The following is a 17,255-nucleotide window of genomic DNA, read 5'->3' on the forward strand; positions in this document are numbered from 1 at the left end:
CAACCTCGTGTGTGGTGATGGTATTTTCTTTCGCTCGGTGTCACTGCGTCGCGAATCACGTTCTCGAGACCGTGAACAATCCCCGTGTTTAATCGTAAATAAGCACGGGGATTCGTTCCACGTTACCCCGTCGAGCAAACAGTCTGATCGCGGGCTTTGTGATTCTCTAAATGTTGTCGTTTCGCATTTCCTTTCTTAATTTTCGTCTTTATCTCGTTTTGACTACCATTTTATTTTAAAATTTTAAATTTGTTATTTGAAAAAGTGCTTAAAAACGTACTAAATTTAAATTTTACAATTTTTTTTATTTTTTTGAAAATATGCTAAACAAGACTTAACACTTTAATACAAAAATAAATTTAAACATATACATTGTGTATGTCGTTTAAACAGGGTTTAAATTACAATAAACAGAATAAATAAATGAAATAAAAAACATAAAAAAAAAATTGAAAAACTTTTACTTTAAAATATTAACTTGTAAAACAATTAACTTTAAAGTTCTCGATTGTTAATGAATAACCAAGTTAAATTTGTTTTGTGACGTCATAATAGTTTTATGTTTGTTTAAGTTCAACGACATTGGTTAACCATTTAGAAGAAAATTTAATATCTTCATTTTTTTGATCATTATTTGGCCAGTCAGTTACCTTATGAAATATTTCAATTGCTTTTAAAAAACAATTTTCGGCCTCGTTATACAGTTTCATGTTATGATATGCAGAACCCATATTATGGTAACAATTACCAAACACTTGATATAAACAAGCATCGTCGTTTAACTCGTTTGACATAAGCGATATCGCTTCTTTGTTAACTTGCACAGATTTATCGTAATCAACGATATAAAAATAACATGCACCGATAATTTTTAAACACAAAGCTTCACGCACACATTTCTTTACACGATCAGCGTTAATTGTTATCTTAATTTTACCGCGTATTTCTTCCAATAGTGGAATGCCGTGTTGTTCAAATTCGATTCGTTCAGATTTTCCCATCGACTCAGCTACTTTTTCCATGGCTCCCGCAACCCATTGTAGTCGATTAACTTTTGTGTTTGGGTAAAAATGTTGACATAAGTTAGCACCACATCGAATTAAAGTCATTGCTGTTCGGTTTGCTTTTTTAACAGTTAGTTGTTTAGCGAAACTAAATATGTTATTAATTATGACTTTACACTCATCTGGTTTCGGTTGAAGTGAAGTTGTCATGGCAACAATCTCACAGCACATCTCTTTTGTTTCTTCCATTTTATTCATCTCGTTCAAACATTCTGCGATTTTAAGCATTGTTTTTATGCGTTCTACTTCTGTGACGTCATAAAGAATTTGATCAAACGTCGATTTAGCTTCGGAAAAGTTTTTTGATTTCATGAAATTTTCTCCCAATTCTAAACAAAATTTAGTTAAAGAGTTGGTTCGGTCGTAGAGTTTTTTTGTTAATTATGTTGAAATTTTTTCAACTTACACGAGGATACCATTATTTTAAAAATTAGTCAAGTAGTTTTCGACATATCGGGATTTTTTTTTTTTTGCAGAAAACAAACTTAACATAAAAAGCAGTATTTAGCCATATTATATAAGACATTTTTTATCTTTAAAAGTATTTTTAATTAGGTAGGCCGTATTTAAAAAAATTTAACAAATTATGGCTATGCTGATAATTTTGAAAATTTACCAGCCAAAAGCGCTTAAAAAATTATAAAAATTTAAAAAACCTATTTGATCAAGATTAATATTTGTAAAACTTCAATAAAATGTAATTTTGTTAAACAAACCTTTTAGTTGTTGAATTTCAAAACTATTTTTTCTTTGTTTTTGTGTTGTTAAATTTTGCATTTTTGTTGTTAGTTGATTGACTTGGCTGTTGTTTGGCTAAAATAAAATGGTAAGCTTTTTTATTCTATCATTAAGCATAATAAAAATAATGCAAAAACTTTGACATTCTGTATATAATGTAGGTTATATTACTAACTATGCAACATTTTCAATATTTTATTAATCTAAAATAGCTGTAGTTGGTACATGTACAAATATTTACTAAATTTATTCATTTCGTGCTGATTTAGTTTAAATATTCTCTACAACCATCTTACTCTATATATGTTTTGTATGTCGTTTAAACGAGGTTTAATTTAAAAATTTTTGTAAATTAACCTTGTTAAGTTGTTCTATGACGTTTTCCAAGGTTAGGTTTCGGGGAAGTCCCTCCGCTCCAAACATTTTTCGACAATAAGGACAACTAAAAATAATTTTAATTTAGTTAAGCTACAAATTGAAAAAAAATAGTAGAATTAGATTAATAATGTTATTATTATACAACTAAATATAAGTAATTTTGTGTTTTTTGTTAAAGCATTAACTTACCTTTTATTTAAACCTCCAGGTAATTGATCCAAACAAATCTTGCATAAATTATGTCCACGTGGTAACATCATTATCGGTTTTTTAAACGTTTCTAAGCAAATTGGACAACCCAATTCGGCTCTAATTTGACTATTCATTGTTTTTAGTTTAAATTAAGTTTCGTATAAAACTGTGTAGCTATTACAATTATGTTAGTAAGCTAGTGGCAGCCTTACGCTGTATTAACATTCTATATAGAAAAAAACTTTTTGTGAAGAAAAAATTTTAAAGTTAATTTAGATTCATGACCATGACAAAACTTGCTCTTTTACTCTTTGCTTCTTTATTCTCTTTTATTTATTTTTAAGCAAAAACGAAATCTATTTTAATCTGCTACATAACGCTTCAATAAATAACACTTGGCCTCGTTGGGATAACTGAAATCTAATCTTGCATAACCTGCTATTTTGTCTTTTTAAATCATTTAATAAACAAGTTTTTACACAAATATTATTAAACCTTAATTTTACTCAATAAATAAAATTAAATTTGCGAAAAAATGTTTTATGTGCAACTTAATTGTTTCTTTAAACTTAAATATATTGATCAAAACTCTGTCATCCTAACAGTTTAATAATTAAACAACTTCAGCCTTACTTACAGCATTATCTATAACATTAATACTGATATATCTACTATTAAATATAAGTTAATTATTAAGAAGTGATTATATATGATTTCTTTGTTATATTTAAAACGTATAATCAACTTAAATATTGATGCTGGGTTATAACTAATAAGAAAATATTTTTGGTTTGAGTTTTAATTTTGATAACATTATACAACACGTTGTAAAGTTACACAGTATTATAATACATAGTTACTTGTAAGCAAAATAAGTAGTGTGTAAATAATTATCAATATACGTTAAAGTTATTAAGTTTTTAATAAACATTATTTTTTATTAAGTTAAAATTGAAACATGTGAATTATGTTAAATTACCTAAAAAAAGCGATATTAAATTACCTAAAAAAAGCGATATTCACGCTTATATTTCAACTTGTTTAGTTAAATTATAAAAAATAATATATTATTATTATTGTTGAAGAATGTAATATTGTGACGTGTTTAAGTTATAAGTAAATACCGGGACAACAAATGGTATTAGAGGCCTCGTAACCCAATGTCATAACTGGTTTACTTTAATACTAGATTTTAAAACGTTTTAGGCTAAGTTGTGAAAGGTAGCTCAACAGGGACATCTAGTGTTTGCTCTTATGTTTTATTTTTAATTTAACTCTATCAGTAAAGTTTGTTTTTTATCGGTTTTTAACTTTTTTAAGCTAATTGGGGAATTAAGTTGTCACGTCACCGATGACGTCACGTGGGGTAGTGTAGCATACGCTGTAAAAATCGTGTTTTTAGATTTCTTGTAAATTTTGAAACTTTATCTAATTAAATTAAAATTAATTTTTTTTTTCTAACTTATATTTAATCAGCCTAAAATAATTAAAATTTGTTTTAATTAAAGCTTACTTGATATTGTATTTATTACTTCGCTGATTGCATTTAAAATAACTTTTAAAATAAATATTTAGGTTTTAAACCAAATTTTACAATATTAACAGAATTAATTATTTTCACACTTATTGATACTTTTAAGTTTACTTACGCGGGTTAAGTGCATCAACCGTTGTCAAAATAAATCACTATTTCCAATATTATTTCCAAACACCTGAAATATTTTGGTTTCAATTTAAAAAATAAGTTTTTATAAAACATTTAATTTATTTTATTTTGTATAATTAAATTTATTTAAAATTGCTTACCGATTTTAGAAATAATAATAAACAAATAATTTTTGAATTCATTTTAATTTTTTTAACCTGTTTAGTTAAAATTGTTAAAATAAATTTTAAATTTTAAATTTGAGGTTTTAATATAACACAAATAAGAGAAATATTAAAAAAAGGTTAAATTTTTCTTTTTTTAAATCGTTTTTTTTTTTATAAAAATTTAAAGTTTTTAAAAAGTGTTTTAGGCCTAAGTTTTAGTTGGCTAAACAGGGACATCTAGTGTTGAATATTATATTTTGTAATATTGATTAAAAATATGAAAATTTTATCATATAGCAAGTTGGTTTACTATTTTGTTTTGTAATTTTAACTCATATATTGTGAAAAAAAAAAATTATTTTATTTGATTTTTTGATTTTGAAATTTAACAATCATAACAAACATTAAAGTATAAAATAATATTTAAATAAAACGATAAAAACAAAATAAAAATTAAAAAATAAATTTTAAAAAATAATAATTTTACCTAAAAGAAAAAAATTTAACTTGTTAAACAATTTATTTTATTAGATTTTAAGTTTGTGATTGTTAATGAATAACCAAGTTAAATTTGTTTTGTGACGTCAGAAAAAGGTAATTTTTGTTTGAGTTCAACGAACTCGGTTAACCATTTCGAAGAAAGTTTAATAAATTTATTTTTTTCATCATTATTTACTCAGTCAGTTGCCTTATGATATATTTCAATTGCTTTTAAATAACAATTTTCGGCCTCGTTATACAGTTTCATGTTTTCATATGCAACAGCCATATTATTATAACACATACCAAACACTTTATATAAACAAGCATCGTCGTTTAACATAAGCGATATCGCTTCTTTGTTAACTTGCACAGATTTATCGTAATCACCGATATTAAGTAAACAATAACCGATAAATTTTAAACACCAAGCTTCATTCTCACATTTCTTTACACGATCAGCGTTAATTGTTGTCTTAATTTTACCGCGTATTTCTTCCAATAGTGGAATGCCGTGTTGTTCAAATTCGATTTGTTCAGATTTTCCCATCGACTGAGCTACTTCTTCCATGGCTCCTGCAACCACAGATAAATAATCAACTTTTGTGTTTGGGTCAAAATGTTGACATGAGTTAGCACTGCATCGAATTAAAGTCATTGCTGTTCGGTTTGCTTTTTTAGCAGTTAGTTGTTTAGCGAAACTAACTATGTTATTAATTATGACTTTACACTCATCCGGTTTCGGTTGAAATGAAGTTGTCATGGCAACAATCTCACAGCACATTTCTTTCGTTTCTTCCATTTTATTCATCTCGTACAAACATTCTGCGATTTTAAACATTGTTTTTATGCGTTCTACTTCTGTGACGTCATAAAGAATTTGATCAAACGTCGATTTAGCTTCGGAAAAGTTTTTAGATTTCATAAAATTTTCTCCCAATTCTAAACATATAAAATTTAAATACAAAACTAAAATATGTTAAACTTCAAAAAATGTAATTTTATTGAACAAACCTTTTAGTTGTTGAATTTCAAAACTATTTTTTCTTTGCCTTTGTGTTGATAAATTTTGCATTCTTGTTGTTAGTTGATTGACTTGGCTGTTGTTTGGCTAAAAATAAATGGTTACATTTTATTAATTTGTGATTTTAATGATTAAGTTTTAAACAATTCTATGAACTAAAGAATTTTGTATGTTTTTTAGGCTAGGTTGCTAACTAAAGACTATATCTAGGTTATGCAATATTTTTTTTATTAAATATGTATGTCAAATAGCTGTATACTGTACATGTACAAATATTTATTATAAAATTCGTATTATCTACAACTACCTTACTCTATGTACATTGTGTATGTCATTTAAACAGGGTTTAAATTATTATTACAAGGTTTAAATTACAAAAAGTTAAAACTTAAAACTTAAAGTTAAAACTGATAATATTAACTTACTTTTAATGTATTTTTATAGCTGTAAGCTGCATTGAACTAAAAACTCTTTTATAAAGTAAATAAAGGTGAGGATTTAAATTGCGTTGATTAATCGACTTTGTTTGTCATATACCTGTATTGTAATAGTCGTATATTGTTTTAGCAATTTTCTTATTTAGTTGCCTGTCCTCTCGTTTCATTGTTTAAACTATGTTATGTACACATCAGTACTGTGTAGTGTCGTTCAATGTTTGCTAAGTTAAGATATTAAATTAAAATATTTTTCGATTTATTTGTCATTATATTATTTTAAGCAACATATTCTCAGATTTATTTGAATTTAAAATAAAATGCAATTGACCAAATGCCACATTAGGGTATGTAAATGTAACGTAAAATTATATTAATATAATTGATTCGCGAAAAATCTAATTAAAAGATCCAGCATAAACTAATAAGTTTAGGCTGCCAATTAAATAACTAGACATAATTTTTTACTTTAATTAATTAGTAAAAAAAATAATAAAACATTAAGAACGAACTAATAGGTTTAGTTTGTCACTTAAATGACTAAACGTTTACTGAAAGAATAAAATGGATAAAATTATTTGTTACATGGTGTAAAATGTATTGTAAAGTGCTTACCTTGTTAAAGTGTTTTCCGCGATTTTAAACACAACATAAATTGATAAACAAACAATCAGACAATAGTCGAAGAAATTGACAGCTTTTAAGTTTGACCAAAAAATGGATAAAGATGACGATGGAAATGTATTTATGGAAGTTTACGACAGAATTCATTCTGTTGACCTCGTGCTGAGGTAGGTTTATTTTAATGCAGTACCGTAATTTTCACATTTACAGTATTTATTCAGACTTTCTGTCTGTCTGTCTGTCTGTCCGTGGAAATAGGGGTACCTATACTGCCAGTCTGGAAAGTAGCGCAGCGTGCACGCACGAGATTTTTTTCGGTGAAAAAAATGCACGCCTGAAATTAACGTTTTGCACGCCTGGTTTTTAAAAAAATGTGTCCAGCGCAATGCTGACGCCTTGTATATTTAAGCCAGATTTAAGTAAGCACGCTAACATAAATCACGTGTGCACGCGTAGACCGAAAATCGTAGTACGCGTGAACGCGCACTCACGCCATTTTTTACGCTTGCATTGCACGAGATCTCATCGAAAACTGCCCTACTTTTCAGACTGGGAGGCTATAAACTATACTGTACCGAATGGGTCGAATGGATCAAATGTATATCAAATTGTTATCGAATGAACCGAATGAATAGAATGGAAAAAATATTGCATAAATTAAACCCTAACCCCGACCCTCACCTATTCAGAATAAGCATAATGCATGTGATCCATTCGGTCCATTTGATTTATTCGATCCTGTATAGTTTATAGGTACCGTGGAAATAGGCCTACAATCAAAAAAAAAAAAAAGATTTTAAAAAATGTTTCTGGTGTTACAATTTTAAAATTTTGTGTAAAGTTGTAGTTGTAATAACAACTTATTAAAATTTTTTTATGTATTATACTTTTTTGTCAAATTTTATTTTGAATATCGATAAAATATGGTCTTACTCTTAAGCTGACATTTTACGCGGCAATTTTGTCACCGACCCCTCGTGTTTTTTTGCAGGCCGAACCCTCTGGTCGAAGCTTTTGGTCCCCCTTATAATTACTTTGACATTGTGTTATATATATACTCATTATCAACATAATTCATGTTTGTCTTTCAAAGTGTAATTCTTAGGAAAGTAATAAAAAATCTTTTTTTAAAAATAATATTCTAATTTATTAAATAAGGGGAAGCGACCATCCAAAATTACTGGAAATATATCCCAACAAATTAATCTCAATGCAGTTGGATGGAAAAAGGGAAATTTATCCTCTTGTGGTAGAAATTGAACCATCATCCTGTACCTCTATACAGAAACACGAAAATGAAGGTAGAAATATTGGATATTTAAGCAGTTTATTTATGTTTTAAAGAAGTTTTGCATTTATATATTTTTTTGCAAGTAGCTTTGTCTGTTTTTTTTTCATAGTAGTAAAAGTTTTTTACAAACTTTATTTTTTGTAAGGAATTGGAGTTCGACTCCAGCTGCGGGATTCAAACCCCGAACCCCAGACTGGCTTTCTCAGCACTTCAGTAAGAAGAGTTGGAGGGCAAATAGAACAAATGGAAAATGGAATTTGTCAATGTAGATGCAAAACATGTGGACTCCCTCTGTTTGTTAATAAAGTGTAAGTTAAAATTCTTGATTTATCTTTTTTTGAAATTTATTATTTATTTTAATTGTTAGAATTTTTAAATATATATAGCCTACAGTTATATTTTAGGTATATACTGTAATTTCTTTATGCTATTTAGACAAATTTTTTTTATTGTTAATTTAAATTACTTTTTAAATTTGTACAAAAATGATTTATATTAAATCTTTTTTAGTATTTTCAACTTTTAGATAATTTTTTTAAATTTATTTAAAACTTTTGCTTTTCATATCATACATTTACCAAATTTACATAATAAGGCATTTTAGTTTAGACTTTGTTAAAGACCTTAAGTATTGATAAAGACCTTAAGTATCGATAAAAACCTTAAGTAAGTCGCCATAAACAGTATACACTCCTTCTAAACCAATACTTTAGCAGCTTGATTATCAGGCAAATATAGTCTAAAAAATTTCAATCTGCCAAAAGCTAATTAAGACTAGGATTGGGGCAACAAATGTTACTCTATGTTGAGTTTGTGAAGTCAACCTTTCCACATCAAGAATAAAGATATATATAAAAAAAAATTTATTGACCATATTTTATTTCAAATTAAATTTTTTTGTAGAAAATTTAACCGGATTTTACCTCTTCCATCTCAAACCTGGAGAGAGATGTTTAATAATTGGTCGTGCTGCAGTCATTTTCACGACAAAGAAGGCACCAAAGTTATTCCATGTAAGATTTCCAATGCTCACAAGCTCTATTGACCCAATACCATACCAGTATAGATAATTACTTATTTTTATTAAATTTTACTATCATATCTTTCATTTTAAAAGGCATTTCTATATACTATTTATATATATTACTTTATAGTTACAAAGAATTTCATTTCTATAGTCTATAATAAATGTGTGCTGTCATTGTTTTTTGTATTTTATATTTGTATTTAATAGAAACTATTATCCAATTGAAATTTTTTTTAGCCTATGTTACCCAAAATGTGATAAGGCCAAGAGAAAAGGATTGTTTGTTGAGTGAATTTCAAATTATGGTTCATTCTAATATTATCAAGAAAGAAAATATTTTCGTTCGCAAATCACAACAAAAAGACAAGGCAACCTTAAAACTACTTTTATTCTATTTTAAAATTTTGCCACTTGAAAATTTTTAACAATTTTTTTTTTTTTTGTAAGTTTATTTAAAAATGATGTTACTTTTAAAGTGTATTACCTACTTTTAAGACAATTATTAACACTGTTCTTTTAGAAAAATTTTTGAAAAAAAAAGAAAAAAATTAGGATTTTATTAATTTAAAAATTATTAGGAAAAAAATTTATTAAAAAAAAAAATTAAAAAAAAAGTTATTAAAAAAACTTATTTAGAAAAAATTATTAAGAAATTATTAATAAAAAAATTTTTTTAGACTGGCAAACCGAATTTAAAAATATTGGTTGGTTGTTCACGATGTCGGGCAAATCTGGGTGAAGCCCACAAATTTGAGAATAAAGTCGCTGCTTTCGGTTTAAATAAAAGTTGTGTTGAAGTTCTTTCCTTTGCTAAGGAAAATGACAATGTCTCTGTGAGGTAAGTTAATAATTTAGATATTTTTAAGCTTTTAAAATCAGTTTCAACATTTTTTGGGGTATATCACCAATTAAATAATAATTCCATTTATTTAAACTTTAGTTTGAATAATTTTTGTTTAAATTAAATTAGGTTTTCGGTTTATATATAAACAATTTAAAATCCTAGTACTTAGGATTGTATCATAAAAACAGCATTTTTAATATTTGAACAACTTTTTAAAAGTTGCAATAAAAGTGACAAACAAACAAAGCATAATAGCTTTTGTTAGCAGGCCCATCTTTTTTAGTGAGTTTTTCCTGGAGAGATTATTGGCACAACAACTTAGCAATGCAGTTCTAGCTCACACCACTCATCTCTTCATTATACAAGATCATAAACAGAAAACACATTTGCTGGCAAGTATTTTAACTTGTAAAAATCTTTAATTTATAAGGAGGTCAAATCCTTTTTATGTATATATCTTTATCCTTGATGTGGAAAGGTTAAATGCGTGACCTAAACATAGAGTAACATAAGTTACTCCGACCCAGTCTCGAGTTGCCTTTAGCAGTTTGGAATATTATATAGATTAAAATTGCCCAGTAATTATGCTGCTGATAAAATGCTGGCTCAGCAACAGTTTACAGGGAGCTACAGCATGATAGCAATGGAGATCAAACCCATGACCTCATGGTGGTGTAGCAGTTGTTCTTGACACTACACCACGCTGCTTCTTAATTAAAACTAGTCAATAGCCATAATATCTCAACTAATATTTAAACCTGATAATTTACCTGCACACCACAAATGGCATTTTTTTTCTATTTTGTTGGCCTATAAAATGGACATTTATTTATAACTTTGACTAAGCTCTATTATATATAGTATTGCATAAGTAAATTAAACATTTTAACTACAATATATAATTAGGCATTTTAAAACCATGTTCAATTGTTTTATGTTTCATAGCCTAACTAGTAATATTTTTTGGTTGTATTTTAAGTTTGAAATTTAAATCTTCTGGTTACAATTTTTAGGATGTTATTTACCTTGATAGAATATATATTTTTATTTTAAAAGTAATTTGCAACAAATATGCTTTTACATATAATTTATAAATTTAAATTTTTTCTGTTTTAGATTCGAGTTTTAAACACAAATACCCGATTGTTTATAAATAACGGAAATATGAATCTTTTTGAACAATTGTTAGAAAACAAACCAAATTATAGCTCATCTAGTGGTAAGACTAAAAAAGTTTTAAATATTTTAATTTTGTAAAATATATTTTTTAATCTTGTAACTTTTAAATTTTAAAATTGTTTAAGTTAGGTAAATCTTTTTTGGATTTTAGCTGTGGGAACCAATTTTTAAGAACCAGCTTTATTAATCTATTAAAAAATTAGTAATTTTTTAAATTTGGTCACAAATTTATAATTTTTTTATTATTTTTAGAAGATGAGTCCTGCCAACCTTTTAAACCTCTTGATCATACATCACATCGCCATTGTGGGAGTGGGGATTATAACCACAATCAGGCACATGACACAGGACAAACCAAAGTCAACAGTCCTGCACCGGCAAAAACAAATGAACCAAAAGTTTCGGAAGTTATTTCGAACTTGTTTTCATTTTCAACTCACTTGCTTGCAATAGGGTAAATTTTAACTTAAAATATTGTTTAAAAAATATTTTTTAATCACTTGTAATCCTTTTTGTTGTTAATAGAGCATATTGGCAATTTTGGTTTATATCACCTCAAAATTATGTATTTAAATTGTAAAACAATTTTTTTGTGTAAATTTATTCTCGATGTGGGAAGGTTGAATGCGCAACCTTAACATAAAGTAGCATCAGTTACCCAAATCCAGTCTCGAGTTGCCTTTAGCAGTTAAGAATATTATAGATTGTAATTGCCTGATAATTATGCTGCTGATTAAGTCCTGGCTCAGCAGGAGTTTATACCGTTTATAGCGCCTTATTTAAGGGTTCTACAGCACGAGAGCAGTGGAAATTAAACCAACGACATCAATTTAAATTAAATAATTGATTATGACATCACAGGGGCACTTCAAGTGAGATTAGATCAGCTGATATTACTGGATGTGAAAGAATTGTTAAAGTGATGTATGCTAGCACTGCAACCGATAGTATAAAACTGTAAGTTGACAATATTAGACAGTACAATAAAACAGTTGAAACTTTGTGTGGCTTCAATTCCTGACAATATTAAGCAGCCTAAATACTCTTTATTTTTAATATTGCTAACTGCTAATGTTATAAAACTAGATTTATTTGGTTAAAACTTAAAAATACTAATACTATAAAAATATTAGTCAAAAAAACAATTTAAAATATAATGCATTTCAAAATATACTATGTAGGTTTTTTTAAGTTTATGCCAAATTTACAATGCTTTTAAAATAAAACTTTAATAATTAATTTTTAGTTTGTTAATTTCATTACGAAAATAAAATTATTTTTTAAACTTAATCAACTTTGTAAAATTTAGGCTTTCCGAGAAATGGTTAAAAGACGAAAGAACGTTAACATTAACCTACCCAACCCATATTTGTGTTCAAATGTTACTTGTTCTTCTTTCAAGTACTCTGACCATGCCAGTTGCTCATCGTGTTATCGATGATTTTGTCGTTGGATTTTTAAGACTGGATTAATCTTGAAGTTATTGAATGCAGAAATCTTTAACATTTTGGAATATAAAAAAAAATTCCGGTTAGCTGATTTTTTGAATATAAGGCTTTTGAATGGTAAAACACTCTTTTATTAGGCAAAAAAAAATTGCCAAAATGATAAAACAATTTTGTAATAAAAAATTTGATTTTTAAAAAATGATGAAACAATATAAAAATTTGATTTTTAAAGAAAATTTGTTTAAAATTAATTAAACATTTAAAAATTCATTTGTACATACTGCCCTTTATTACAAACAGTTTAAATTTAGCAGTGTACCCAAAAATCTTTATTTAGCCTTAATTAAAAAATATTCGTCTAAACAAAACAATCATAAGTAGTAATTGTAACTTTACCTAGCTCATATGATATTTGTATTCTTAAAACAACTGCCTTTATTTTCTAAGCTTGCTAAATTTAGTTACTGCCAACAACTTTTAAGGTTTGCGTGCAACTTTCAGCAGTTTTATTTCGTTTGTTTTAGTTTTTTGTTAAAATTTACCTCCTATTTTGAAACAAAATAAACAATTCGTTTTTTGAAATAAGAATTTTTGTAAAGTGAATTTAACATAACTTAAATATTATAATAATCATTTATTAAACTAGGTTTTCACATAACATCACATATCATACTGAAAATAATGCTTACATTTTAGAAACCTAACAATTACAATTAACTAATACTTTTGCCTTGTAATAGTAAAAACAAACATAGGCACATATAATATTTCCAATTACAGTATAAATTGGAGGACATTGATTTTTTTAAACTAACTATTTATAAATGTAATTTTACAGCTTGTAGGCGTAAAACAACTAGACTTCGCAAATTAACAAGGCAAACATTCGTAAACCGTAAGTTAACATAGCTAATTATATACAATTCCCAAGTCTATGTTAAAAATATAAATATTTTAATATTACATTCCTTAACATATAACCTGCAAAAAATATTCAGTTTACAAATTTCGATAAAACATAACATTGGGCACAAAGCGATAACATAGCTAATTATATACAATTCCCAAGTCTATGTTAAAAATATAAATATTTTAATATTACATTCCTTAACATATAACCTGCAAAAAATATTCAGTTTACAAATTTCGATAAAACATAACATTGGGCACAAAGCGATAAAAACATAACATTGGGCCGAATTATAAGTAAGTTATTTTTTTTTCAACATTACGTGCTAGACTATTGCTGCTGCCTTAACAGTACATGCCCGCGTGCATGTGACGTCATCAATAATATAGTTTCGTTCAAAAAAATTTTTTTTTAAAATCAATATTTAATTTTACCATTAAAACAGCAGTACACTAACTAACTTATAATTAAAATATTTTCGTAGAAAATAAATATTTTTTTCGTAAAAAATAAATATATTTTTTAATTAAAATATATTCGTGAAATATTGATATATTTAAAAGTTATGAACTTTTTACAAAGAAATAAACAAAAAAACTGAATAAAACAAAAGTTACAATGTTTTTATATTATGCGCTAGACTGTACTTGTAGTGCCTGCCCGCGTGCTTGTGACGTCATCGAAAATACAGTTTTGTTCAAAAAAATGTTTTAAAACAATCAAAATTCCAACTCTATAATTAACCTTGCCATTAAAACGACAATGTTCTAACCAACTTATCATTTAAATATTTTCGTGAAATAAACATATCTTTAAAAAATATGACACTCTTACTAAAAATGCGTCAATTTTCAAAACATAAAAATAAATATTTTTATACTGTAACGTAATTGAGTTTCTGGTTTAATCTTTATTTATACAATAACAATCTTATTTAAACTTATTCAAATAGAATCGAAATAAATATACAAAATATTAGAATATTCATTCAACACTAAAAAAAAACTAGTCCAAAAAGCTAATAAAGATAACAGTAGGCGTAAACACGTGACTAGAAGAAATAAAAGGTGTAAGCACGTGACTAAGAAGTAGATAACGACAGTCCAATATTGTTACGATACAACTGCGTTACTCTAACCAACAAATAAGATTTTAACGAAAAAAACTGATTAAAACAAAAGTTACAGCATTTATATTTTACTCGAATTTAGACGATGCTGATTAAGCCTCCTTTTCTTGCAAGAATAAAAATAAGATCACTATCTTAGCTGGACTGCCAAAGAACTTGCTCTTTCACCAGCCTGTTTTTTTATCACCATCGAATCAATAAACTGTATTATAGAAATGCCAATTAAGATAAAGTTTCATCTTAATTGGCTTTTTGTTATGATATCAGCATTGTATTTAAAATTTAGTATATAATTTTTTTTTTGCATTTCTTAATTCTTTTTTTACATTTATACGTTATTTTGCAGCTACTTGCTAGTGATTCACGTAGCCGAATGCATATGCTGTCGTACAACATTTCAGGTGTTTATGGTTCGAATCTAGGTAAGTCCGAAAAAGGTTTTGAAAATATTTGCTACTAAAAATTTTTTCCAAAATGATTTATCTTGAACATTTCTTTTTCGATTTAAAATTTATATTTTTTTTAAATTTGTATGCAATATCATTGGCGGAAAATATCACGTGACCTAATTGAACCCAAAATAAAAATTAGCTTAAACTTTTGTTCTATTAAAAATTTTCGCGAAATGTTTTATCTCGAATGTTAGTTAGTCCAATGCGCGTCTAAGTAAATATAAAATTTTGGGTTTTGAGTTTTCATAAATTTTTAATAAAAGTGTCATAACTTTTATGAATATTAATATTTTCAAAAAATATTTTGTAAACACGTTAATCGGACCTGTGCAGTTCTAACAGAACAATTCTTTTTTGATTTAAAATTTTTTATTTTAAAAAAAAAAAATTGTATGCAATATCATTGGCCGAAAATATCACGTGACCTAATTTAACCCAAAATAAAAATTAGCTCTAACTTTTTTTCTATTGAAAATTTTCGCGAAATGTTTTATCTTGAATGTTAGTTAGGCCAACGCCCGTCTAATTAAATATAAAATTTTAGTTTTTAAGATTTCATAAATTTTTAATAAAAGTGTCATAACTTTTATGAATATTAATATTTTCAAAAAATATTTTGTAAACACGTTAATTGGACCTGTGCAGTTCTATTAAAACAATTATTTTTTGATTTAAATTTTTTTATTTTTTTTCAAAAAATTTGTATGCAATATTATTGGCCGAAAATATCACGTGACCTAATTAAACCCAAAATAAAAATTAGCTGAAACTTTTGTTCTAATAAAAATTTTCGCGAAATGTTTTATCTTGAATGTTAGTTAGGCCATTGCGCGTCTAATTAAATATAAAATTTTAGGTTTTGAGATTTCATAAATTTTTAATAAAAGTGTCATAACTTTTATGAATATTATTATTTTCAAAAAATATTTTGTAAACACGTTAATTGAACCTGTGCAGTTCTATTAGAACAAATATTTTTTGATTTAAATTTTTTTATTATTTTTCAAAAAATTTGTATGCAATATTATTGGCCGAAAATATCACGTGACCTAATTAAACCCAAAATAAAAAATATCACGTGACCTAATTAAACCCAAAATAAAAATTAGCTCTAACTATTTTTCTATTAAAAATTTTCGCGAAATGTTTTAGCTTGAATGTTAGTTAGGCCAATGCGCGTCCAATTAAATATAAAATTTTAGTTTTTAAGATTTCATAAATTTTTAATAAAAGTGTCATAATTTTTATGAATATTAAATTTTTTTTTTAAATATTTTGTAAACACGTTAATTGGACCTGTGCAGTTCTATTAGAACAATTATTTTTTAATTTAAATTTTTTTAATTTTTTTTAAAAAATTTGTATGCAATATCATTGGCCAAAATTATCACGTGACCTAATTAAACCCAAATAAAAAATTAGCTTAAACTTTTGTTCTAATAAAAATTTTCGCGAAATGTTTTATCTTGAATGTTAGTTAGGCCATTGCGCGTCTAATTAAATATAAAATTTTAGGTTTTGAGATTTCATAAATTTTTAATAAAAGTGTCATAACTTTTATGAATATTAATATTTTCAAAAAATATTTTGTAAACACGTTAATTGGACCTGTGCAGTTCTATTAAAACAATTATTTTTTAATTTAAATTTTTTTAATTTTTTTCAAAAAATTTGTATGCAATATTATTGGCCGAAAATATCACGTGACCTAATTAAACCCAAAATAAAAATTAGCTCTAACTTTTTTTCTATTGAAAATTTTTGCGAAATGTTTTATCTTGAATGTTAGTTAGGCCAATGCGCATCTAATTAAATATAAAATTTTAGTTTTTAAGATTTCATAAATTTTTAATAAAAGTGTCATAATTTTTATGAATATTAATATTTTCAAAAATTATTTTGTAAACACGTTAATTGGACCTGTGCAGTTCTATTAGAACAATTACTTTTTAATTTAAATTGTTTTATTATTTTTCAAAAAATTTGTATGCAATTTTATTGGCCGAAAATATCACGTGACCTAATTAAACCCAAAATAAAAATTAGCTCTAACTCTTTTTCTATTGAAAATTTTTGCGAAATGTTTTATCTTGAATGTTAGTAAGGCCAATGCGCGTCTGATTAAATATAAAATTTTAGTTTTTAAGATTTCATAAATATTTAATAAAAGTGTCATAATTTTTATGAATATCAATATTTTCAAAAAATATTTTGTAAACACATTAATTA

General features: G+C 26.2%; 2 protein-coding genes across 5 annotated transcripts; one reads left to right on the forward strand and one right to left on the reverse strand.

Moving 5' to 3' along the window:
- Window positions 1-396: 396 nt before the first annotated feature.
- LOC145763402 (uncharacterized) lies at window positions 397-2,896 on the reverse strand. Its single transcript, XM_082574842.1, has 4 exons — window positions 2,370-2,896; window positions 2,160-2,244; window positions 1,781-1,877; window positions 397-1,393 (listed from the first exon to the last, which is right to left on the reverse strand). The coding sequence occupies exons 1-4, from the start codon at window positions 2,504-2,506 to the stop codon at window positions 558-560; spliced, it is 1,155 nt and encodes a 384-aa protein (XP_082430968.1). The 5' UTR covers window positions 2,507-2,896; the 3' UTR covers window positions 397-557.
- A 3,890-nt stretch (window positions 2,897-6,786) lies between these two features.
- On the forward strand, window positions 6,787-13,108 carry LOC145760715 (E3 ubiquitin-protein ligase E3D-like). 4 transcript variants are annotated; one of them, XM_082574530.1, is made up of 11 exons: window positions 6,787-6,913; window positions 7,905-8,047; window positions 8,183-8,345; window positions 8,941-9,050; window positions 9,302-9,432; window positions 9,742-9,902; window positions 10,174-10,300; window positions 11,025-11,127; window positions 11,340-11,541; window positions 11,949-12,044; window positions 12,397-13,108. In XM_082574530.1, exons 1-11 carry the CDS (start codon window positions 6,840-6,842, stop codon window positions 12,557-12,559), a joined length of 1,473 nt encoding a protein of 490 aa, XP_082430656.1. In that variant the 5' UTR covers window positions 6,787-6,839; the 3' UTR covers window positions 12,560-13,108. The 4 variants fall into 4 exon arrangements, with proteins under 4 accessions (XP_082430656.1, XP_082430658.1, XP_082430657.1 ...); XM_082574532.1 differs by having other exon boundaries at window positions 11,343-11,541; XM_082574531.1 differs by having other exon boundaries at window positions 10,177-10,300.
- The last annotated feature ends 4,147 nt before the right edge of the window (window positions 13,109-17,255 follow it).

Source organism: Corella eumyota, chromosome 1 (genome assembly GCF_963082875.1).
Source record: "Corella eumyota chromosome 1, kaCorEumy4.1, whole genome shotgun sequence".
In the NCBI taxonomy this organism is placed as follows: Eukaryota; Metazoa; Chordata; class Ascidiacea; order Phlebobranchia; family Corellidae; genus Corella; species Corella eumyota.

Bases quoted from the DNA above. Each gene is read 5' to 3' on its own strand.
- LOC145763402 (XM_082574842.1), bottom strand. From the start codon at position 2,506: ATGAATAGTCAAATTAGAGCCGAATTGGGTTGTCCAATTTGCTTAGAA. The intron at 2,245-2,369 runs GTAAGTTAATGC...AATTATTTTTAG, and splicing joins CCTGGAGGTTTAAATAAAAG to TTGTCCTTATTGTCGAAAAA. The intron at 1,878-2,159 runs GTTAATTTACAA...ATTTTATTTTAG, and splicing joins TCATAGAACAACTTAACAAG to CCAAACAACAGCCAAGTCAA.
- LOC145760715 (XM_082574530.1), top strand. From the start codon at position 6,840: ATGGATAAAGATGACGATGGAAATGTATTTATGGAAGTTTACGACAGA. The intron at 9,051-9,301 runs GTAAGATTTCCA...AATTTTTTTTAG, and splicing joins AGGCACCAAAGTTATTCCAT to CCTATGTTACCCAAAATGTG. The intron at 11,128-11,339 runs GTAAGACTAAAA...TATTATTTTTAG, and splicing joins AAATTATAGCTCATCTAGTG to AAGATGAGTCCTGCCAACCT.